The 19,073-nt window shown below is 54.2% G+C and overlaps 1 protein-coding gene across 1 annotated transcript; it reads left to right on the plus strand.

Annotated features, from left to right (window-relative positions):
* The first annotated feature begins 3,272 nt into the window (after window positions 1–3,272).
* Window positions 3,273–6,000, plus strand: Ier5l (immediate early response 5 like). Its single transcript, XM_036183074.1, has one exon. It carries the CDS (start codon window positions 3,475–3,477, stop codon window positions 4,708–4,710), a length of 1,236 nt encoding a protein of 411 aa, XP_036038967.1. The 5' UTR covers window positions 3,273–3,474; the 3' UTR covers window positions 4,711–6,000.
* Window positions 6,001–19,073: the final 13,073 nt, after the last annotated feature.

Raw genomic sequence — 19,073 nt, forward strand, 5'->3', positions numbered from 1 at the left:
ATGTAATCTCCCCAACTCAGGGAGGAAAAGTAAGTGCCCCAACCCCACTCAGGTGATCTCTAGAACCTTGTGTACTGTTCCCCTCCAGAAGGTTAGGGTCCTGAGAGTATGCACACACACACACACACACACACACACACACACACACACACCACACATACACACACACACACCACATACACACACACACTACATACACCACATACACACACACATACACACACACACACCACACACACCACACACACCACACACACCACATACACCACACACACACACACCACATACACACACCACACACATACACACACACACCACACACCACATACACACACACCACACACACACACCACACACACAAACATACACACACACTACATACACACACACACCACACACACACACACCACACACACCCCACACACACACACACCACATACGCACACACACCACACACACATACACACCACACACACATACACACCACACACACCACACATGCACACACTACATACACACACCACACACACACACCACACACACACACCACACACTACATACACACACCATACACACTCACACCACATACACACACATACACACACCACACACATACACACACACTACATACACCACATACACACACATACACACACACAACATACACACACACCACATACACACACACCACACACACGCACACACCCACATACACACACACACCACACCACACACACACACACACACCACATACACACACACCACACCACACACACACACATACACACACACCACATACACACACACCACACACACGCACACACCACATACACACACACACCACACCACACACACACACACATACACACACACCACACACACACCACATACACACACACACATACACACCACATACACACACACACCACACACACACACCACACACACACATCACACACACACACACACACACACACACACATACACATACACACTACACACACAAAATTCCTGAATGGTCTTTCTCACACTCTGCCAAACCATTATGTGCCCAAGCAGAGGTCTGCAGCCTAGGGGCTGTGAAGAGCCCTGGTCCTGGGACACCTGGCAAAAATATGTATAATCTATAAATCCATAAGATGGGGGGCATCAGGAGTTGGGCCCAAAGAATTGGACTTGGCTCCACTGGCGTATTTCCAGGCACCCACAGAACAGGATTCAAATCCTGCCACTATCCCTTTCTGACTCTGTGACCTCAAAGTCTCAAGTTTCTTCAGTAAATACTGGGAAAGGACAGCAGACGTTGTGGGCCACAGACTCCCTTGATTCCAGCTCAGTTCCCCTCAGCTGTGGAGCAGGATAAAGCCTTCCAATACCCCACCTCCCACTCACCCAGCCCCCCCCCCCCCCCGGGGCCTGTATACCATTCAGATAGGTATTCAGGAGGCAAGGAGAGTACGGCTCTGTTCTCCCCAGGATTCTTGAGGGCACATTCGGAAGCCCGTCCCCATGGCCACATGGCCAGTGGGATGCCAGTTAAGTGTGTTTGTTCTGAGCACCACCCCCTCCCCAAATGTAATCCTGGCACTTTGAAACAGGGTGGGAGAGGTGCACCACCCAAGGGCCAAGAGCAGTTAGCATGTTCTCAGGGAAAGAGCACAGGACAGTCTGGAGCCCTGTGGTCTTGGACAAAGCCTCTCTATTGCTAGTGTCTAAGGTTCCTCATCCGAAAACCTGAGCAAACTGTTCCCTACTTTTTTGACACTTGCCCTTGAGAAGATGCAAAAATTTAAAGAAACAATTTCTAGGTCCTCTCCTAAAAAGAACCACCAGGACAGCAGGGTGGGGTGTCTGGGCCTTTGATTCCAGCCAAGAGGTACAGAGAGGGTCCAAAGACAGTGTCAGAAGAGCCTCCGCACACCAGCCCCACAAGGTCCCATCTGTCACTAGTTGTCTCTGTGGACACTGCTTGTCCTTCAAGGGCCCAGCCCTGGACCCTTCCTGGGCCCATTTCCTGACTTAGGCAGGCCCTGTGAATCCAGTCCTTCCGGCTGGCATCTTGGACCCCTCCCCCACAGCAGCCCTCTTCCTCTGTAAGTTTCTCAGTACAGACTCCCAGGTATCCTATGGCCTGTCCCACTGGTCCGGGGATGACTCTAAATAAGGACATAAACGGTGATGAGTCCTTGAGTACTCCTGGGGCTCAGGGTTCTTACCAAATTTTTTTTTTGAGCTGAGGATCGAACCCAGGACCTTGCGCTTGCTAGGCAAGCGCTCTACCACTTCTTAACAGGTTGCCCACTCAAGTGGGTCTCAGGCCCAGGCCCTGAGAACCTTAGAGAGAGGGATTCAGATCTTTCCTATAGGGGCCCCAAGCTAGGCACACTGTAAGTGCTTCTATTGTCATTGATATTAGCGAGGCAGGAGAGTAGAGGTTATCCAAAGGTGAGGAGGAAGCTGGGGCGGGTTCCTAGCCCCTACCTCCATCACCACCCCACCACTCCCCCAGCTGGCTTGCAACGACGAAGCTTCTCTACTACAGATTAAAATTCACTGGGTTTTGCAGTGAAACAGAAGGGGAGGCCCTTCCCCGACCATTCCCAGAGACCCCTGGGCTAAAAACATCAGGTCACCAGGCCCCAAACGCTTTCTTCCACCAGGGTACCCTAGTGCCCAGTTGCGCCGTCCCCCAACACACACACACACACACACACACACACACACACACACACACACACACACCACCACCAGCAGCAGTAGTTTTTCTCGGGAGAAGGCTCAGCTCTACCAGGTTACCCCTGGGTTTGGCAGGTGAGAAAGAGGAGGCGCCGCGTGGCCGGGAGCGGGGAACCGCGCGCACCTGCTGCAGGTGAGGCCCAACCGTGCGGAAGGGGGCGGAGCTATCTCCACGGCGCTCAGGTGAGCCGACCCCCAGCTCGCCGGAGCCAGGTCCAGGGTAGCCGCGGGCTTCAACGTGGCTCCCGAGAGACGACCCACGCTGTGGGCGACTACCTAGGAGACTCCGAGTCCCACGCGGTGCCACGGCCCCAGGAGAACATTCGAGGCAGCAGCGGCGTTGGAGGCCCGGGGTCCGTTCGGTATTTGAATAGCACAAAGGAACCGCCTTGGTCTGATTGGTCAGCCAAGTGGCCCCGGGGCGGGAAGCGGCTGTCATTCGGGAGGCTGCGCACATTCCTATTGGCTAATCTTCAGTGGGGCGGAGCGCTGCTACCCGGCTAAATAGCTGGGACCGGGGACGGCCGAGGCTCATTGCTTTGGCGCCGTCTGGGGAGCGTGAGCCTGCGGGTGGCGCGCAGCGCATGGTGGCGGCTTCTCTCGGAGCGCCGCCGACCCGCTGACCCGGGCTCGGTTTTCTGTGCCCAGTGCGCCCCAGCAACCAGCTGGAGATACACGCCGCAGCAGCCTTAGCAGCAGCAAAGGCGGCTGCTCTGCCGCCCGCGTCTCCGCGGGAGCATGGAGTGCGCCCTGGACGCCCAGAGCCTGATCAGCATCTCCCTGCGCAAGATCCACAGCTCCCGAACCCAGCGCGGCGGCATCAAGCTGCACAAGAACCTCCTAGTGTCCTACGTGCTCCGCAACGCGCGCCAGCTCTACCTGAGCGAGCGGTACGCCGAGCTCTACCGGCGCCAGCAGCAGCAGCAGCAGCAGCAGCAACAGCAGCCGCCCCAGCACCAGCACCAGCACCAGCACCTCGCGTACTCGGCTCCGGGAATGCCGACCAACGCGGCCGACTTCGGCCCGCTCCAACTTGGCGGCGGCGGGGACGCGGAGGCGCGCGAGCCGGTCGCCCGGCACCAGCTGCACCAGCTCCACCAGCTCCACCAGCTGCACCTCCAGCAGCAGCTGCACCAGCACCAGCACCCGGCGCCCAGGAGCTGCGCGGCGGCGGCGGTGGCGTTGGCCGGGGCGCCCGCGGGCTGCGCGGGGGCGCTCTCGGAGCTGCCCGGGTGCGCCGCGCTCCAGCCGCCGCACGGCGCGCCCCACCGCGGGCAGCACTTGGAGCCGCTGCAGCCGGGTCCTGCGCCGCTGCCGCCGCCCGCGCCCGCCGTGCTCTGCCCGCGGGACCCTCGCGTCCCGGCCGCCTGCTCTGCGCCCTCGGCGCCGCCGGGGGCTGCCCCACCGACCGTCGCCGCTTCCTCTCCGCCTGCCTCTCCAGCCCCTTCCTCGTCCCCTGGCTTCTACCGGGGCGCGTACCCGGCCCCCTCGGACTTCGGTGTGCACTGCAGCAGCCAGACCACCGTGCTGGACCTGGACACTCACGTGGTGACCACGGTGGAAAACGGCTACTTGCACCAGGACTGCTGCGCCTCCGCCCACTGCCCCTGCTGTGGCCAGGGCGCTCCGGGACCCGGCCTGACGTCCGCCGCTGGTTGCAAGCGCAAGTATTACCCTGGCCAGGAGGAAGAGGACGACGACGAGGAGGACGCGGGTGACCTGGGAGCCGAGCCCCCCGGGGGCGCCCCGTTCGCCCCCTGTAAGCGCGCCCGCTTCGAGGACTTCTGCCCGGACTCGTCCCCGGACGCGTCCAACATCTCAAACTTGATCTCCATCTTTGGCTCGGGCTTCTCGGGGCTAGTGAGCCGACAGCCGGACTCCTCGGAGCAGCCGCCGCCGCTCAACGGGCAGCTGTGCGCCAAGCAGGCGCTCGCCAGCCTCGGCGCCTGGACTCGAGCCATTGTCGCCTTCTAGGGACCCCCGAGGGCATGGGGACCCTGGGCCCCGCGGGGCTGGGGCCAGACAAAGACTCGGCCAAGGGACGATAGGGAGCGAGCGGGTCCTGGCCACTCGGGGCGAGCAGGGGGCGAGCAGAGGCTGATGTTTTATAAACTGTAAAATAAAAAAAAAAATCAAAAAATCTTCGACTTTATTTTTACAGAGAGAAAAAGCGCCTATTTAAGTATGCTTTGTGTTTCTCTTACTCTTTTTTTTTTTTTTTTTTTTTTTTTTTTATTGTACTGATTGCAGTGGTGTTTAGTGAGGAGCCTGCCACGTGAGGCAGGGCTGCTGCCCGGAGGAGGTGCCGGGCAGCCGGGGGCGAGGCTGGGTGCTGGGGCGCGCCGGGGGCGCAACGCAGGAGGGCGCGGGGCCCGGGACGCCGACTCCCACCAGTTGTCAGAGCCTGGAAGCCCGACGTTCCGCTCTCCTGAGTTCCTCTCTAGGGTGAGGAATGGATCTTGTGAAATTCTGAGCAAAAAAACAAAGGCAAACTCTATCTCCAAAAGGGACGTTTCGGTCACATTTCCTCTCTGGGGGCGGCCTCCAAAGTTCTCGAAATGAGAAGGCAGAAATGAAAACACTTCAACTTTTTTTTCTTTTCTTGCCGGGGCGGGCGTCTAGAACCCCTCCTCTCCCCGCCCCTCTGGCTCTGTCCTCCTCCTCCCCTCCTCCACCCGCCTCCCGGACCAGGGGGAAGGTGGCGCCCGACACCCTGACACTCAGCACCGTTGGGGAAGGGGTGGGGGGCGAGCAGGGCGAACTACATTTCCCATCATGCCCAGCACTGCGGTCCTCACTAAACAAAAAAGGAAGTCGATTCCTTCACCTGGATCCCCGGCGGCCCCGGGGGAGGGAGGGGCCCGGACCGCCGACTGCGCTGGAGACTTTTCGCTTAGCTTCACTTAGCTCCTGGTCAGCTGTGGTGTTTGTGTGCGCGCTTCTGAGTTACCTTGTCCTGCTTCAGTCTTCGGTTCCATCTCATGAAACCAGCATTGTTCCAGCCTGTGAGAACCCTGTCTGCGTCCTCAGCTCGATAGATTCTGTTTAATTTAAAAGCCTTTTGTTGTGAGAAGGTGAGGTTCGCCTAGACCCCCCTCTGGGTCTCTGCCATCATCACCCCAGAGACTCCAAAACAAGTTGCCAACCTTGCCTTTCCGGCCCTTCTTCCTCCTGTATTTTTGTGCATACTGAATTGAATCTCACCGGGTAAAACTGTTCAGATTATTTGTTTAAATTTATAATCTTAATAAAAAGTCGACTGTCGAGTGTATGGTAGTGCTTTGCTTTCACGTGGGCCTAGAGGTGGGAAAACACGCGCACACACGCACACTCACGCAAACCTCAGTTCTCCAGGACTGCGGGGCCGGCTCTGCCCACGTCTCAGGGCCAGGCTTGGGAGTCCCTGTATGTGTGCGATGCGGGTTCCAGGGATGGAGGCCGGTGTTGCACGTCTCCAGTCGTCCCCCACCGCTCTCACCAGCGGGGCCTGCCCCCATGGGAACTGGCTGCCCCGGGGTCTCCCGCAGGAAGCTGAACCAGCCTCCAACACATCTCCCTACGCAAGCGGGGTTGCAAGGGCCTGCTTGGCTCTAGTCTGAGCTCGCCGCAGCCCGGAGACTTCTGGGCCACCCACACTCCCCGCCCCGTGCCTCCGGCCGACCGCACGTCCGCACGTCTCAGGCGGCAACTTGGGGAAGTTTTTTCCTTTTCTTTTTCTTTCTTTCTTTTTTTTTTTTTTTTTAAAGTTGAGTTTGTTATCACTGCTCGGTGCCACTTGGTGGTGTGCTGGCGGCGTCTCCCTCCCTCCTCGCGCCCCTCCCCTCTCCCTTTCTGCTCCCTCCCGCCCGCCTCTCCTCCCTCTCCAGTGGATGGAGGCAGGAAGGCTCCAGGCGCGCGCTCCCCTCTGACCACCTACGGAATGACCTCAGAGTGGGAGAATGTGCCAAGGCCCGGAGGAAGCTCGCGTTCTTCCCACTGGAACCAAATTCACATCTGGAGCCGGGGCTCCGGCCCCAGGGCACACGGGTGGTTCCAGCCTTGCTAGGGGGATAGGAAAGAACGAACCGGGGTGGCGTGCGGGGGGCGGGGGTGAGATAAAACGGCAGCCTCTTGTAGTTTGGGGTAGCATCTCTCTGTCTCAGGCTGTCTCCCCAAAGATCTCTTGCTCTCATTGGCTCGCCCCCGCGCTCCCCTTCCCTGCGCAAAAGCTCCCAGCCACCGGCCGGTGGACTCACTCCGCCCCACCCCACACGCCTCGCTGAGCGACAGGAGGCGCTGTCACCCTGGGCCCCCAGCCCAGACTCCGAGAGGCGGATGCTATCCATTCTCAGGGGGCTGCTAGGCTCTGGATCCCGCTGTCGCGCGTGGTGAAGTTCTTGGGGACACTCCAAAACGCGGGGGGCTGCGAAGGTCCACGATTCGGGTTAGGGAAGAGGGATGCTCTGGAGGTGTGAGTTACCGAGAGGAAAGACACCTTTACCCCCCCCCCCCGACACACACACACATCCCTGTGTTCTCAGCCTCCCATGGGAAGAGCCTGGAGCTGCCTAAGGCGGGGGGCGTGCATCTTTACCCCCTCCCCTTTCCCCCTGCAAGTCCAAGGAAATAGCTGTTGGATGCAGTTTTGTCAGTTCAAGCCAGTTGCCACGGCTCCCCCTAGCGCCAATTGCGGGGCGCTGCAGCGTGTGCGGATGGGAGTGGGCGAGGCGCCGCCGGGGGCGGCCGGGCTGCTAGGGGAGGCTCCATGCGCACCCTCGGCCTAGTATCGAATCCCCACCCAGCCCTGGCCTGAGCAGGGACCGTGAGCATGGAGCTTCCCCATTCCAGGTCCACGAGGAGGAAGGCACGTGGTCGGGCGCCTTTGTTGGGATTATGGAGCTGGGCACAGCAAGATTCTCGCTGAGGGGCTTGGGACCTTTGCATCCATCCTTGGGACCCGCGTGGTGAAGATGTGTGGGTGTTTGGGTGCGAAATAAAAGCCCTGAGATCATCAAGACCACGACGAAGGTTCTCCCCTCCCCACCCGCGCAGGTTTTCTGAGCTTAAGCTCGGGACATATTGGAAACATTGTGATCTAGTGAAATCGGGGGCTGGGGGCAGAGCTCAGGGAGCCGCAACAGAGAGGACCCTCAGCCCCACTTATCTTTGCAGGGCCCACGTATCTCGAGCAATGGCACAAAGGGTTAATGCCCTGCTCTACACAGATACTCCCCCAGGAACAGCGGCCACGGAGTACTACACTGAGGGCTACAGCCGCCCTGCAACTGCCTCCTCCAACACGTGAATCTCCAAGCATCCTTCTCACCCCACTCCCAGCCCCTGGGGCCTCCTGCTCAGCCCACAACGTGGCAGCCCAGGACTCCCCAGGAGAGACGGATGCTCCACAGGCATTAGCACAACAGAAGCACTGGAGGAAGGGGTGGGGCTGTCTAGCCATGAGAGTCCTCCACATAGGGGAACCGGAGGGAAGGGGAGCGGTCATAGACCCTCTTCCTCCAGCAAGACCAAGGTTCAAGGGGAATTGGAAGACTGAGGGCTGGCTCCTCATGGTGGCAAAAGGCTCTCCACTCAGCCCCTGGTTCTCCGCAGCTAATCAGCTCTCCCCCAACATAAAACACTCACCCCCAAGGCTGCCTCTGATGCTGGGTAAGGGCTGAGCCAGGCTCTAATCTTGTTTGGAGCTAGATACCAGGATGGCGCTATAGACCCTCACAGAGCTTTGAGCTACCCTCCAGAGAAGACTGGAGCTAGGGATGCTCTGAGCTCCCAGGAGGGCCACTACACTGGGAAAGAGAACGCACACCCAGCATTGCATCTTCCGGGTCTCTGTTGGCAGGACACACATCTACAGTGTGCACTGGGCGCTTAGCCCCTGGAAAGCTCTCTCCACTCAACACCACCAAAGCAATAAAAAGCCAGAACGGCAAGTGCCTCCTCTGTGGATTACTAATTTCAACCTCCCAGCCATCCTCGGAGGAGGATCCAGCCTTTTGGAAATGAGAACACACATCCAAGGTCACACCACTTGGGAGCCAGCCTCTACCTGTTGGTGCTCACAGTCTGGTGTCCTTATGATGGGAGCTGGCCCTTGATCTGGACGTGGCTTAAATGGACAGATTGAGAATTCACGATGAGTCTACACTAGGCCACAGGATCTAGTCATGTCTTAGCTGGCAGGTTGGAAGCACACATTCATCCCTTCAGTGGTCATTCTTCAGGGTCCAGGACAAAGGCAGAGACGAGACCAAGGAGGGTCTGTATTCCACCCGCCTAGGACTGTCCTATTCCTGTGTCCTTTGAGACTGTTGTAAGGAACAAGGGAATGACTTGGGCAAAAGGTGAGATTCTGCAATCGCGGCACTGAACTGTTCAGCAGGCACAGATGGATACAGTCAGAGATTTCCAAAATGCTCTCTCAGTGTCTGGAGCTCACCAGTCTCTTACTGCAGAGCTCTGGTCTCCCAGCTCACGGCTTGGCCACCAGAAAGGAACCACCTTTCAAAAAATTCCAGGGAAAGATTATTTGGCTACCAAAGCTGTGGCCAAGCCTGAGAGGAGTTGGTAGCTGTCACTGGAAGGTCATGAGCAGAGAAGTCTTTCTCAGAAAAGGGTGGTAGCTGGTGAGTGCAGTACAGATTGCCTCCAGATATGGGGGCTGCACTCTGAGCTGAGGAGGAATTTTCTGATGCAGCCTGGGCAAGGCCATTTGGGGACCTTGGTGACGAGAAATACCCAGCATATCTCTGGAGAAAATGTCTGGTACTTCCCTGATTGGTCAAGAATGAGCAAGGGCAGGAGAGCTGCACACCCCAGGCAGGGGCTAGGTTCTCCCAGTAGGCTCTGGGGCAGGAGGCCATACAGGTCACTCCCAGGGGACTGATGGCAAGGATATACCTTGCAAGGAGACCATGGTGGGAACTCATGTGGGTTCTCTTGGACTTTGGGTAGACTGGAAAAGAACTTCAACAGTTAGCCAAGGATGTCAGCCAACAAGTCAAAAGGAAGAGGGACCATGTGAGGCCAACATGGCCACCGGGAGGGGCCTGGGGACATCTGGGATACAGGCAGCGTGATCTAGTCACCTGTTCAGATAAATAAGGCTGAAATACCCTTAAGGAGTTGAGAAGGTCACAGTAGGCAGGGAGGCTACAGATGACCTTGATTCTATGCATCTTCCTGCATAGAACTCTAGTTCCTGAATTTCTACAATAAGCAACCCTGTGGGGCGGCAGGCAGAGTCATCAATGTAAATGAGCTGCCCAGTAGAGAGGAGGCAGCAGGCACATCCAGCCCCGCTGGGGTATGCACCACCCAGAAACACCTGACCAAGCAGAGCTCACTCGCTGAGCTCGGTCTTTTGGTTTTCTGGTGTTGGGGATGGAACCCAGGGCCTCTCAGGTGCTCAACCACTCTAGCACCGCGCTCTTCTCTCCACCCCTGCCCCGCCCTCTGTTATTGTTAAACAAAATATGAGAGAGGAACACAGGTTTAGGTCGGGGATGTTGGTGGTGACAGAACATGCACAAGGCCCTGGGTTTGCTCTCCAGCTCTGAAAACAAACAACAAACAAATAATGGATGGAGGCGGCTGCTCAGTTAAGAGCATTTGCTACTCTTGCAGAGGACCTGGTTTGGGTCCGATCATGATGACTCACAACTGTCTTTAACTCCAGTTCCATCAGAGATTTGATACCCACTCCTGGTTTCTGTGGGTACCAGGCATGCACATAGTGCACATACATACATGCTATCACACAATCATACAAATAAAATAAAAATAAATCGAGTTGGGCCAAGTGACACACACCTTTAATTTTGGCACTCAGGAGGCTAAGGCAAGTTTTAGATCAGCTTGGTCTACACAGCAAGCTCCAGGCCAGCCATGGCTTCACAGTAAAACCTTGTCTCAAAAAAAAAAAAAAAAAAAAGTTAATTATTTCTTGGGGCTGGAGAGATGGCTCAGTGCTAAGAGCATTTACTGCTCTTGCAGAGGACCTGGGTTTGGTTCCCAGCACCCACGTGGTGACTCACGACCCCTTGTAACTCCAGTCCCAGGGGATCTGACATCCTCCTGATATCCACTGGCACTGCACATGCATGGTACCCACACGCACACAAACACACAAAGCATTTTTGTGTATCTGTGTACCACGTGTGCCTGGTGCCCAAAGGCCAGAAGAGGCATTGTGCAGCCCCACCACCACCAAAAAATGATTTTAAAATGAATAAAATAAGCCTACACGGTTATCTTGTAGGCGTTATGGAGCCTGGAGTCCTCTGAAGAAGACCTCTTCTGTGTCTATGTGTGGTGTGTGTGTGCATGAGCACGTGGCAGCCTGAGATTGACACTGTCTTCATCAATTATTCTCAATCTTGTTTTTGGAGACAGCGTATCCCTCACTGGAGCTGGCCTCACCCACTGACTAGGCAAGTTATAGAAATCCACCAGTCTACCCCACCTCACCCCCAGTGGTGGAGTGACAGGCTGAGCACCCAAAGCTTATATGGGTTCTGGGATCCAAAGTTGGGTCTTCATGTGTGTTCCCAGCAGGTACCTCCTTGATGGAACCATCTCCCCAGCCCCAAGAGATACCCCATCTGTTCCCACCTCTGAGCCCTATCCCAGTCCCAGATGCCAATACTGTTACCTGGTGCAGTGGGGTGGCTGCTGGGGAGGGGTATTTTTTAGGAAGATGGCAGAAGCTACAGAGGAAGTCACTGAAGCTGAGTAGGAAGAGCAATGGACAGTGTCTAGAAACCCCAGGGGAGGCTCTGGCAAAGCCCGGCACCTAGGCGTTACTTCCTGTTCCTCACAGGTCCACATTGCCTCATCTGTAAAGCTATGGGGGAGGAGAAAGGTCCCAGCCAGCTTTGACTTTGAGGCTCCACAGCTTGCACTTTCTGATGACTTCAGGCCTGTGTGCGCCTGGAGGGAGAAGTTAGGGCAGCAGCAATTATAAATCAGGAAGGCCCTGGGGGCGTGGTCACCTGACTGCTGCACTCACACATTCAACCAACACTCATTCATTCAAGAGTTTCTCAGGCACCTAAATCTGCCAGGCGCTGTACTAGGAACCAGGTCTGGGGCAGACAGTGCTGGGCTCTGCCTCAGAGAACCTGCAGTCTAGTTGAGGAGACTGAGGACAAGAAATCAACAAAGAAACCTTTAAGCAAGTATTACAGGAAAGTGAAATCAGAGCTTTTGGCTGTTTGGAGGGGGCAGACCATTTGAGGTCTGGTGATCTGAGATGTTCGAAACCTGCACAGACCAGCATAGTAGTCTGAATCAGATAGGCTATGCTGCCATAACAAATTAATCCCCAACCTGAGAGATGTGACAAGAAAAGGGTGATTTCTTAATCATTTTATTTGTTTGTATACACATGGGAGCACATGCCGTGGCACACATGCAGAGGCCAGAGGACAACCTGACGGACTAGGTTCTTCCCTTCCACCATGTGCATCCTGGAAACCAAACTCAGACTGTCAGACTCAGCAGGAGACAGGAGCCTTTACCCGATGAGTCACCTCAACAGGCCCAAGGTTGGTTTGTTGACTCTACCAAGTCCAGCTACATCAACCCTGTCACGGCTGCATCTCTCTCATGGTGACTGTTTCAACTGCTTCTGTCTCAAGCCTGCCATTGCCACGGTGACAGACTGGAGTTCTGTGAAGGCTCTGGACTCCTCAGCTGACAGTGACTGGCCTCACCTACACTGCCAGTCATTGGTCAGAACTAGGAGGAATGGTTCTAGGGGTGCAGTCTGTGAGCACTGGAAGGGCAAAGGTGACCCTCAGAGCCACACCGGTGTGTGGGCAGGAGATGGCGGCAGGGGGAGCCTGGATGTCAGGGGTAGGTCTGGCTGGAGGTGCCAACTCTCAAACTGAGGAAGCCCAGTTCAGGGCATGAGAACTGGGGGGGGGGGGAGGCAACACAACCTCCTGGGGGGCAGGAATCTGTGGTCTGACACTTCTGAGTTTGGTCAGGACTCAGCAGAGCCTGGCATCTAGCTAACACTCTTGGTGTTAGGAGCCTCTTTCCTTCCCTAGGCCAGTGGAAGGGAGGGGCTGGGGTTGGGTGAGGAGCCAGCAGTCTGGGCAGCTGCCCTAACCAGTTTTCCTGGTTGTACCTGGCAGGCTCCAGAGTAATCTTGTCTGTTGCCTTTCCTGTTGGACTAAGCCTATGCACCCCCATCCCAGGGATCCTTAGCAGGGGGTGGGGGTGAGGGTCTCTAGCTGTGCTGGGTTCCTGCTACAGAAAGCCACACTCAAATATGCTCAATGGCAGATAACTGACTGTGGATTACCAGCCACGCCCTCTGGAGTGGGGGGTCGGGTGGGGTGGACAGGTGGTTCCAGGTCAGCCCAGAGCCACACTATACCCAGCAGGCTCTGCTACACACAAGTGATTCACCTTCCCAAACTCCAGTCCTTCGTCCGCAAAGTCAGGTTGCATATGTGGAGAAACCCTCCCCTTAGCAGTGCCTTCCACACAACTGGGTGACCAGTCAGGGAGACTACCATTTGGGTGACGATCTCTTCCCAGGTTGTAAGTCTCCTGAAAAGTCAAGAGTCTGTCCCCCAGGCTGCCCTGTTAAAAGCCAAGCCTAAGAAACAGGAATCTTTTCCTGAGAGGAGGCCCCCGCCCTGCCCTCTGGCCCTGAAGAGGCACAGTGGATTGGTTTGTCTTCCCTAGGCTGACAGTGTGTTTCCACTGTCAGTCTGCCCGGTTGTTTTTATTTGCTGTTTGCTTTGTAACCGTTAGTCTCAAACTCATGATCTTTCTGCCTCTACCTCCAAGTCCTAGGACGGCAGGTATGCACCACCTCACCTGGCCTGGCCTTCGTGTTTAAAACAGGTTAAGGCCAAAGTGTCGAGTAAAAAGCCCTGTGACCCCAACACCATAAATAATCAGCTCATTTTCAGATTGTAATTTAAAGATGAAAAAGTTAAAACCCAGCAAGGGAATCTAGGGATCTTTGGGGAATGTCTGTGCTAAAGGTCGGCATTGTCTCAGTGAATAGATATGTAGCTCAGTGGTTAGTGTGCTTGCCTAGCATGCACAAAGCCCTGGGTTTTGATCCCCAGTACTGCACAAACCCAGTATGGTAATTCACACCTGTAATCCCAGCATTTGGAAGCTAGAGACAGGAGGGTCAGAAATTCACGGTCATCACCAGCTACATAGCAAGTTTGATGCTAGCTAGCCTGGGACACTTGAGAGCTGAGCTTCTTTTTTGGAGGGGGAGTCTGGGTGAGGGTAGGGGCGGTGTTCGTGCACATAAGTGCAGTGTCCACAGAGGCCAGAAGATGGCGCATCTGAGCCCATGGAGCCAGCAGTTGTGAGCCCCCCAGTGTGGATGCTGAGAACTAAATCTGGGTCCTCTGGAAGAGCAGCACACACTTTTAACCATTGCAACATCTTTCCAGTTATTCTGTCTTTAAAAAAAAGGAATGGAGTGGGTATGGTGGTGCACACCTTTAATTTCAGCACTTGAGAGGCAGAGGCAGGTGGATAGCTATGAATCTGAGGTCAGCCTGGTCTACATACCACATTCCAAGCTGGCTAGGGAGAAGTAGGTTAGATTTTATGGCTTGTAAGAAGGCTCAAAAAGTGCTTGCCACCATCATGACTGAGTTCAATCTCCAGGTCCTAAAAAGTGAAAGGAGAGCTAACTGCAGATTTTCTCTGACCTCCATGCATGCCCCCCCCCTTTTTTTTAAAGAGACAGAATAACTGGAGAGATGATACAGTGGTTAAAAGTATGTGCTGCTCTTCCAGAGGACTCAAATTAAAAATTCCTAATGTAGAAACAATTTTAAGTGGGCTGGAGAGATGGCTCAGCGGTTAAGAGCACTGGTTGCTCTTCCAGACATCCCGAGTTCAATTCCCAGCACCCACATGGTGGCTCACATCTGTAATGAGATCTGGTGCCCTCTTCTGGCCTGCAAGCATGCATGTAGGCAGAACACTGTATACATAATAAATCTTAAAAAAAAAAAAAAAAAAAAAAAAAAAAACTTTTAAGAGGGAGCTAAAAAGATGGCTCAGAGGTTAAAAGCATGCATACTTCTTGCAAAGGACCTGAGTTCAGTTCCCAGCACCAGTGCCAGGCACAGCACAAGGACTTGTAACTTCAGATCCAGGGGAAGCTAATGCCTTTGGCTTTCTTGGGCGTGAACATGCATAGGCATGCATGTGCACACATATGCACAAGTAAAATAAGTCTTTAAAAGAAACTTCAGTCAAGATTATGTTTGGGGCTTGACTGAACAGAGTATTTGTCCATTTCAAGGTGTGTCTTAAAGAGGAAGCAGTTGGCCTGGGTGGCCAAGAACCTGAGACTGGGCAGGACATGGATCTAGGGGAAAACAAAATACTATTGTTCTAATAAAAGAACAAAGCAATAAAATGACGTTCTGCCATACCTACAATCAGTGTGTCACTCAGTCACCATCAGAGAAGCTGCTTTTTGCAGGAACTAACAGAGACCCTGGTCAGTGTGTAGAGAGGTTCTGAAGCTGCTGGTCCTAACTGGGAGGTCTTCATCGAACCCTCCTCTCTGGGGTTAGGGAGCTAGGTGGAAGCGGAGGGAGAAAGATTCTAACGACCAGAGGGAGTGGAGGACACCTCCAAACAAAACAGGACAGATACACTGAGGAATTCACAAAGAATGTGGCAGCATCCACAGGCCCTCAAGCTCAAGCTAGATGGAGCCGCAGCCCTGGGAAGGGGAAGTGGACATGAGCTCCCATCCCTAAGCAAAAAATAACTGCAAAGGATGCCAGCTAATAAAGAGTTTTCTCTGATGGAGTTTCACTGAGTATACTGACCATACTTCAAGGCGGGCCCCATGCCCAGGAGGGGTTGGCCAATACAAAATGAACTCAAAGATATTTTTGTAGACCTTTTTGTCTCAAATTGCTGTTTGGGCATTTTTAACTTTTGTTTTTTGTCTTTGCTTGTATATTTTGGTTTCTGAGGTTTTGTTTTTTGAGACAAGGTTTTTCTGTGTAACAGCCCTGGCTGTCCTGGAACTCACTCTGTAGACCAGGCTGTCCTGGAACTCACAGAGATCCACCTGCCTCTGCTTCCCAAGTGCTGGGAGTAAAGGCGTGCACCACCACCTGGCCCTGGTTTCTGTTTAGAGGTTTTGTTTGTGTTGTTTTCTTGGTTTCTCTGTGTCTCTCATTTGGTTCTGGTTTTTCTTTTCTTTTTTGTTTTTTTTGTTTTGTTTTGTTTTGTTCTGTTTTTCAAGACAGGGTTTCTCTGTAGCTTTGGAGCCTGTCCTGGACTAGCTCTGGAGACCAGGCTGGCCTCGAACTCACAGAGATCCGCCTGCCTCTGCCTCCTGAGTGCTGGGATTACAGGTGTGCGCCCCCACTGCCGGGCTGGTTTTGGTTTTTCAAGACAAGAGTTTCTCTGTGTAGCTCCGCACTCAAGAGTCAGAGGCAGGAGGATTTCTGTGAGCTCAAGGCTAGCCTGGTCTATATAGTGAGTTCCAGGACAGCCTGGGCTCTGTAGAGAGACCATGGCTCTGAAAAAAAGATGCTCCTGCTGTGTTCCTTATGCAGAGCCTTCCACTCCCTTATCCATGGGTCCAGCTAGCTTCCCACCCCAAGCCTGCATTTCCTGGTGAGTGCTTGAGCTGGAGGCTGAGCTTAGAGTGTAAGCATGATAGGCAAACATCTTACCCCTGGGCTTCTCCTTGGCCCTGCTGTTTTCACTATTTTAAAATTGTATTTTATGTGCATGTGTGTTTTGCCAACATATATATCTGTGCAACATATGTATGCAGTGTGGGCTTCTACCAGAAGAGGGCGTCAGATCCTCTGGAATGGAGTTCATTTTGAACTGTCATGCTGGGAATCAAACCTGGTCCTCTAGAGTGGCAGCCAGCACACTCGCCACCCAGCTGTCTCCCCAGCCTGTAAAATGATTTTTGAGATAGGATTTTGTCACCTATCCCCAGATGACCTTGACTTCGCAGCACACCTCCTGCCTCTGCTTCTTACATAGCAAGGATCACTATCTGATGTTTCTTGAATACTCATTGCCCTGCTCTTGTCCTTAATCCTAAGTACCCTCCAAGGTCAAACACGGATGCACACAGCCCTTCGCCCACACATCAGACAGCCTAGGAAAAACCTGAATGAGGTAAATGAATTTTCCTTTGTTCTAGAAATGAACCTGGCCTAAGACAGACAGATGATGCACGTGACCTGAGGACAAGCAGGGCTGTGGGAAGTGGACTCTCGGTGACCTCCTCTGCCGCCCATTTTGGTCTGGTGCTGACGAGGCAAGAGAAGCCAGGCTCTCAGCAGGGAAATGAGGTCCACAGGTGTTAGAGCTGAGTTCAGTGGGGACCGTGATGCTACCAGGCCCCTGGCTCTCTCGGCACTCCAGTCCCCCTTCAGTCTTTTCCTGGTTCTCTGCCAGAAGCAATGCCATTGCACAACCACTCCAAAGGTCAGGCTGTGTGGTTACCATCTACAAACCACTGACCCGAGCTTTGAACTTGTACTTTGTTCATGAAGTCTAGGCTGGGTTGGAGAAGTTGCTCAGCCAGTATAGTGCCTGCACAGAATGCATGAAGCCCTGGGTCTGGTCCCCAACACCACATTAAAAACAGGTTTGGTGGGCATTTCTGTAATGCCAGCACTCCGGAGGTGAAGGCAGGAAGGCTTGGAGCTCAAGCCTTGGATGCATGGTAAGTTTGAGGTCAGCCTGGGCTACGGAAGACCCTATGTCAAGCTGGGCAGTGGTGGCACACACCTTTAATCCCAGTACTCGAGAGGCAGAGGCAGGTGGAGCTCTGAGTTTGAGGCCAGCCTGGTCTACAGAGCGAGTTCCAGGACAGCCAGGACTACACAGGAAAACCCTCTTTGGGGGGGGGGGGGGATAAAAAACCTCAGATTATATATATTTGACACTGGTCCCTGCCCCGAGGCAGCCACACAGAACCCATCTGGCAGCCAGCAGGCTGTGTGTCTAAATGTGAGATGAGCCTCCCCACTCCCCTCCCCCTCTATCCTGGAGACTGGGGTCCTCCGCAGCACTTTCCTGTGATAAGCTGGTAGAGTATATTATAGGAAGAGAAGGTGCCAGGGCTTGGGACATCAGCCTGGGGGTGCTCTCCTCTTTCTGTAACCTAGCTGTTTTTGTCAGCTGATGGTACCCTTTAGGGCAAGCCACAAAATAAGAATCACATCACTTCTGTGATTCCATGTGAACATTTGCATGAACTGGGTGCCCTGATATTTATATATCAAGCTGGTGATGCACACTGATAGGTGGTAAACTGCACAGTACTTGAGACGTTCATCTTTCCTTATTTCAAATGACATTGGATAGAACATTTAACACCATGACATGAGGTTTCATTTTCCGGAGTCCCCCCTCTGCTCTGCAGAGGTTTCTTTTCCTCTGTGTATCTGCTGCCACATGTGGGCTTCCTCACCCCCAATAAATGCCTTAACAAAACAAAAAAGCATCAAGACAAGTTTGGAAGAAAATCATGTGTCATTCATTGTCCTGGGTTTTGAGCATCTGGCTCCACACACCATCCCCCTAGCCCTGCCCCTGGCATCCCCAATGGCATGCATTCTTACCCTGCACCAACCACAGTGGGTGGGAAGACAAGGTCCCTCATTGGCAGGTCTGGGCCTATGACCAGCCTAAGGCTAGGAGGCTGCTGGGCCTATCTTAGCCCTGCTAATGGGTTCTCTGGGAAAGAGGCTGTGTCCAGAAAGGGACTGCAGAGCCACACACCCAGTCTATCCTTGACTCCCTCACGCGTTCAGTTGTAAACTGAAAAGAAACATCTATGCTGGAGAACTAAAGGTCCTGGGAGACCTTCCCTCCAGCAGCTAGGGGCACTGGAGTCAGAACTTAGAAGTGGACGGACTGCAGTGAGTGGCGAGTGACAGCTGATTGTGGGGGCTGAACTGGCCCTGGTGCAGTAAGAGGCGGGCAGATCTGGTTTATAATTTGGAGGGAAAGCAAGTCAAACCTGCTCAGGGACTGCATTCCTGGGGAAGAAGGAATGGGGGATAATAAGCTGGGTGCAGCCTTGCTGGCAGCCCCCCTACTGCAGAGAAGCCTCTCCTACTAGCAGGAAGTGTGACAGGCCAGCCAGGCTTTCCCCTAACACACCAGGAGCAGCTGAGGCCCCAGGCAGCCACTGAAATCTCCCCAGCGCCACCTCCATCACTCCTAAAACAGATATGGTGACATCCCCTCTGCTCATTGTGGGGATCCATCTCACTGTCAGCCACAACCATGGCCACTATCTTGCCTCTGCTGTCTGTGTAGCTCAGCACCCATACCTCCTGCAG

The sequence above is a fragment of the Onychomys torridus genome, chromosome 4 (assembly GCF_903995425.1).
Source record: "Onychomys torridus chromosome 4, mOncTor1.1, whole genome shotgun sequence".
NCBI lineage: Eukaryota > Metazoa > Chordata > Mammalia > Rodentia > Cricetidae > Onychomys > Onychomys torridus.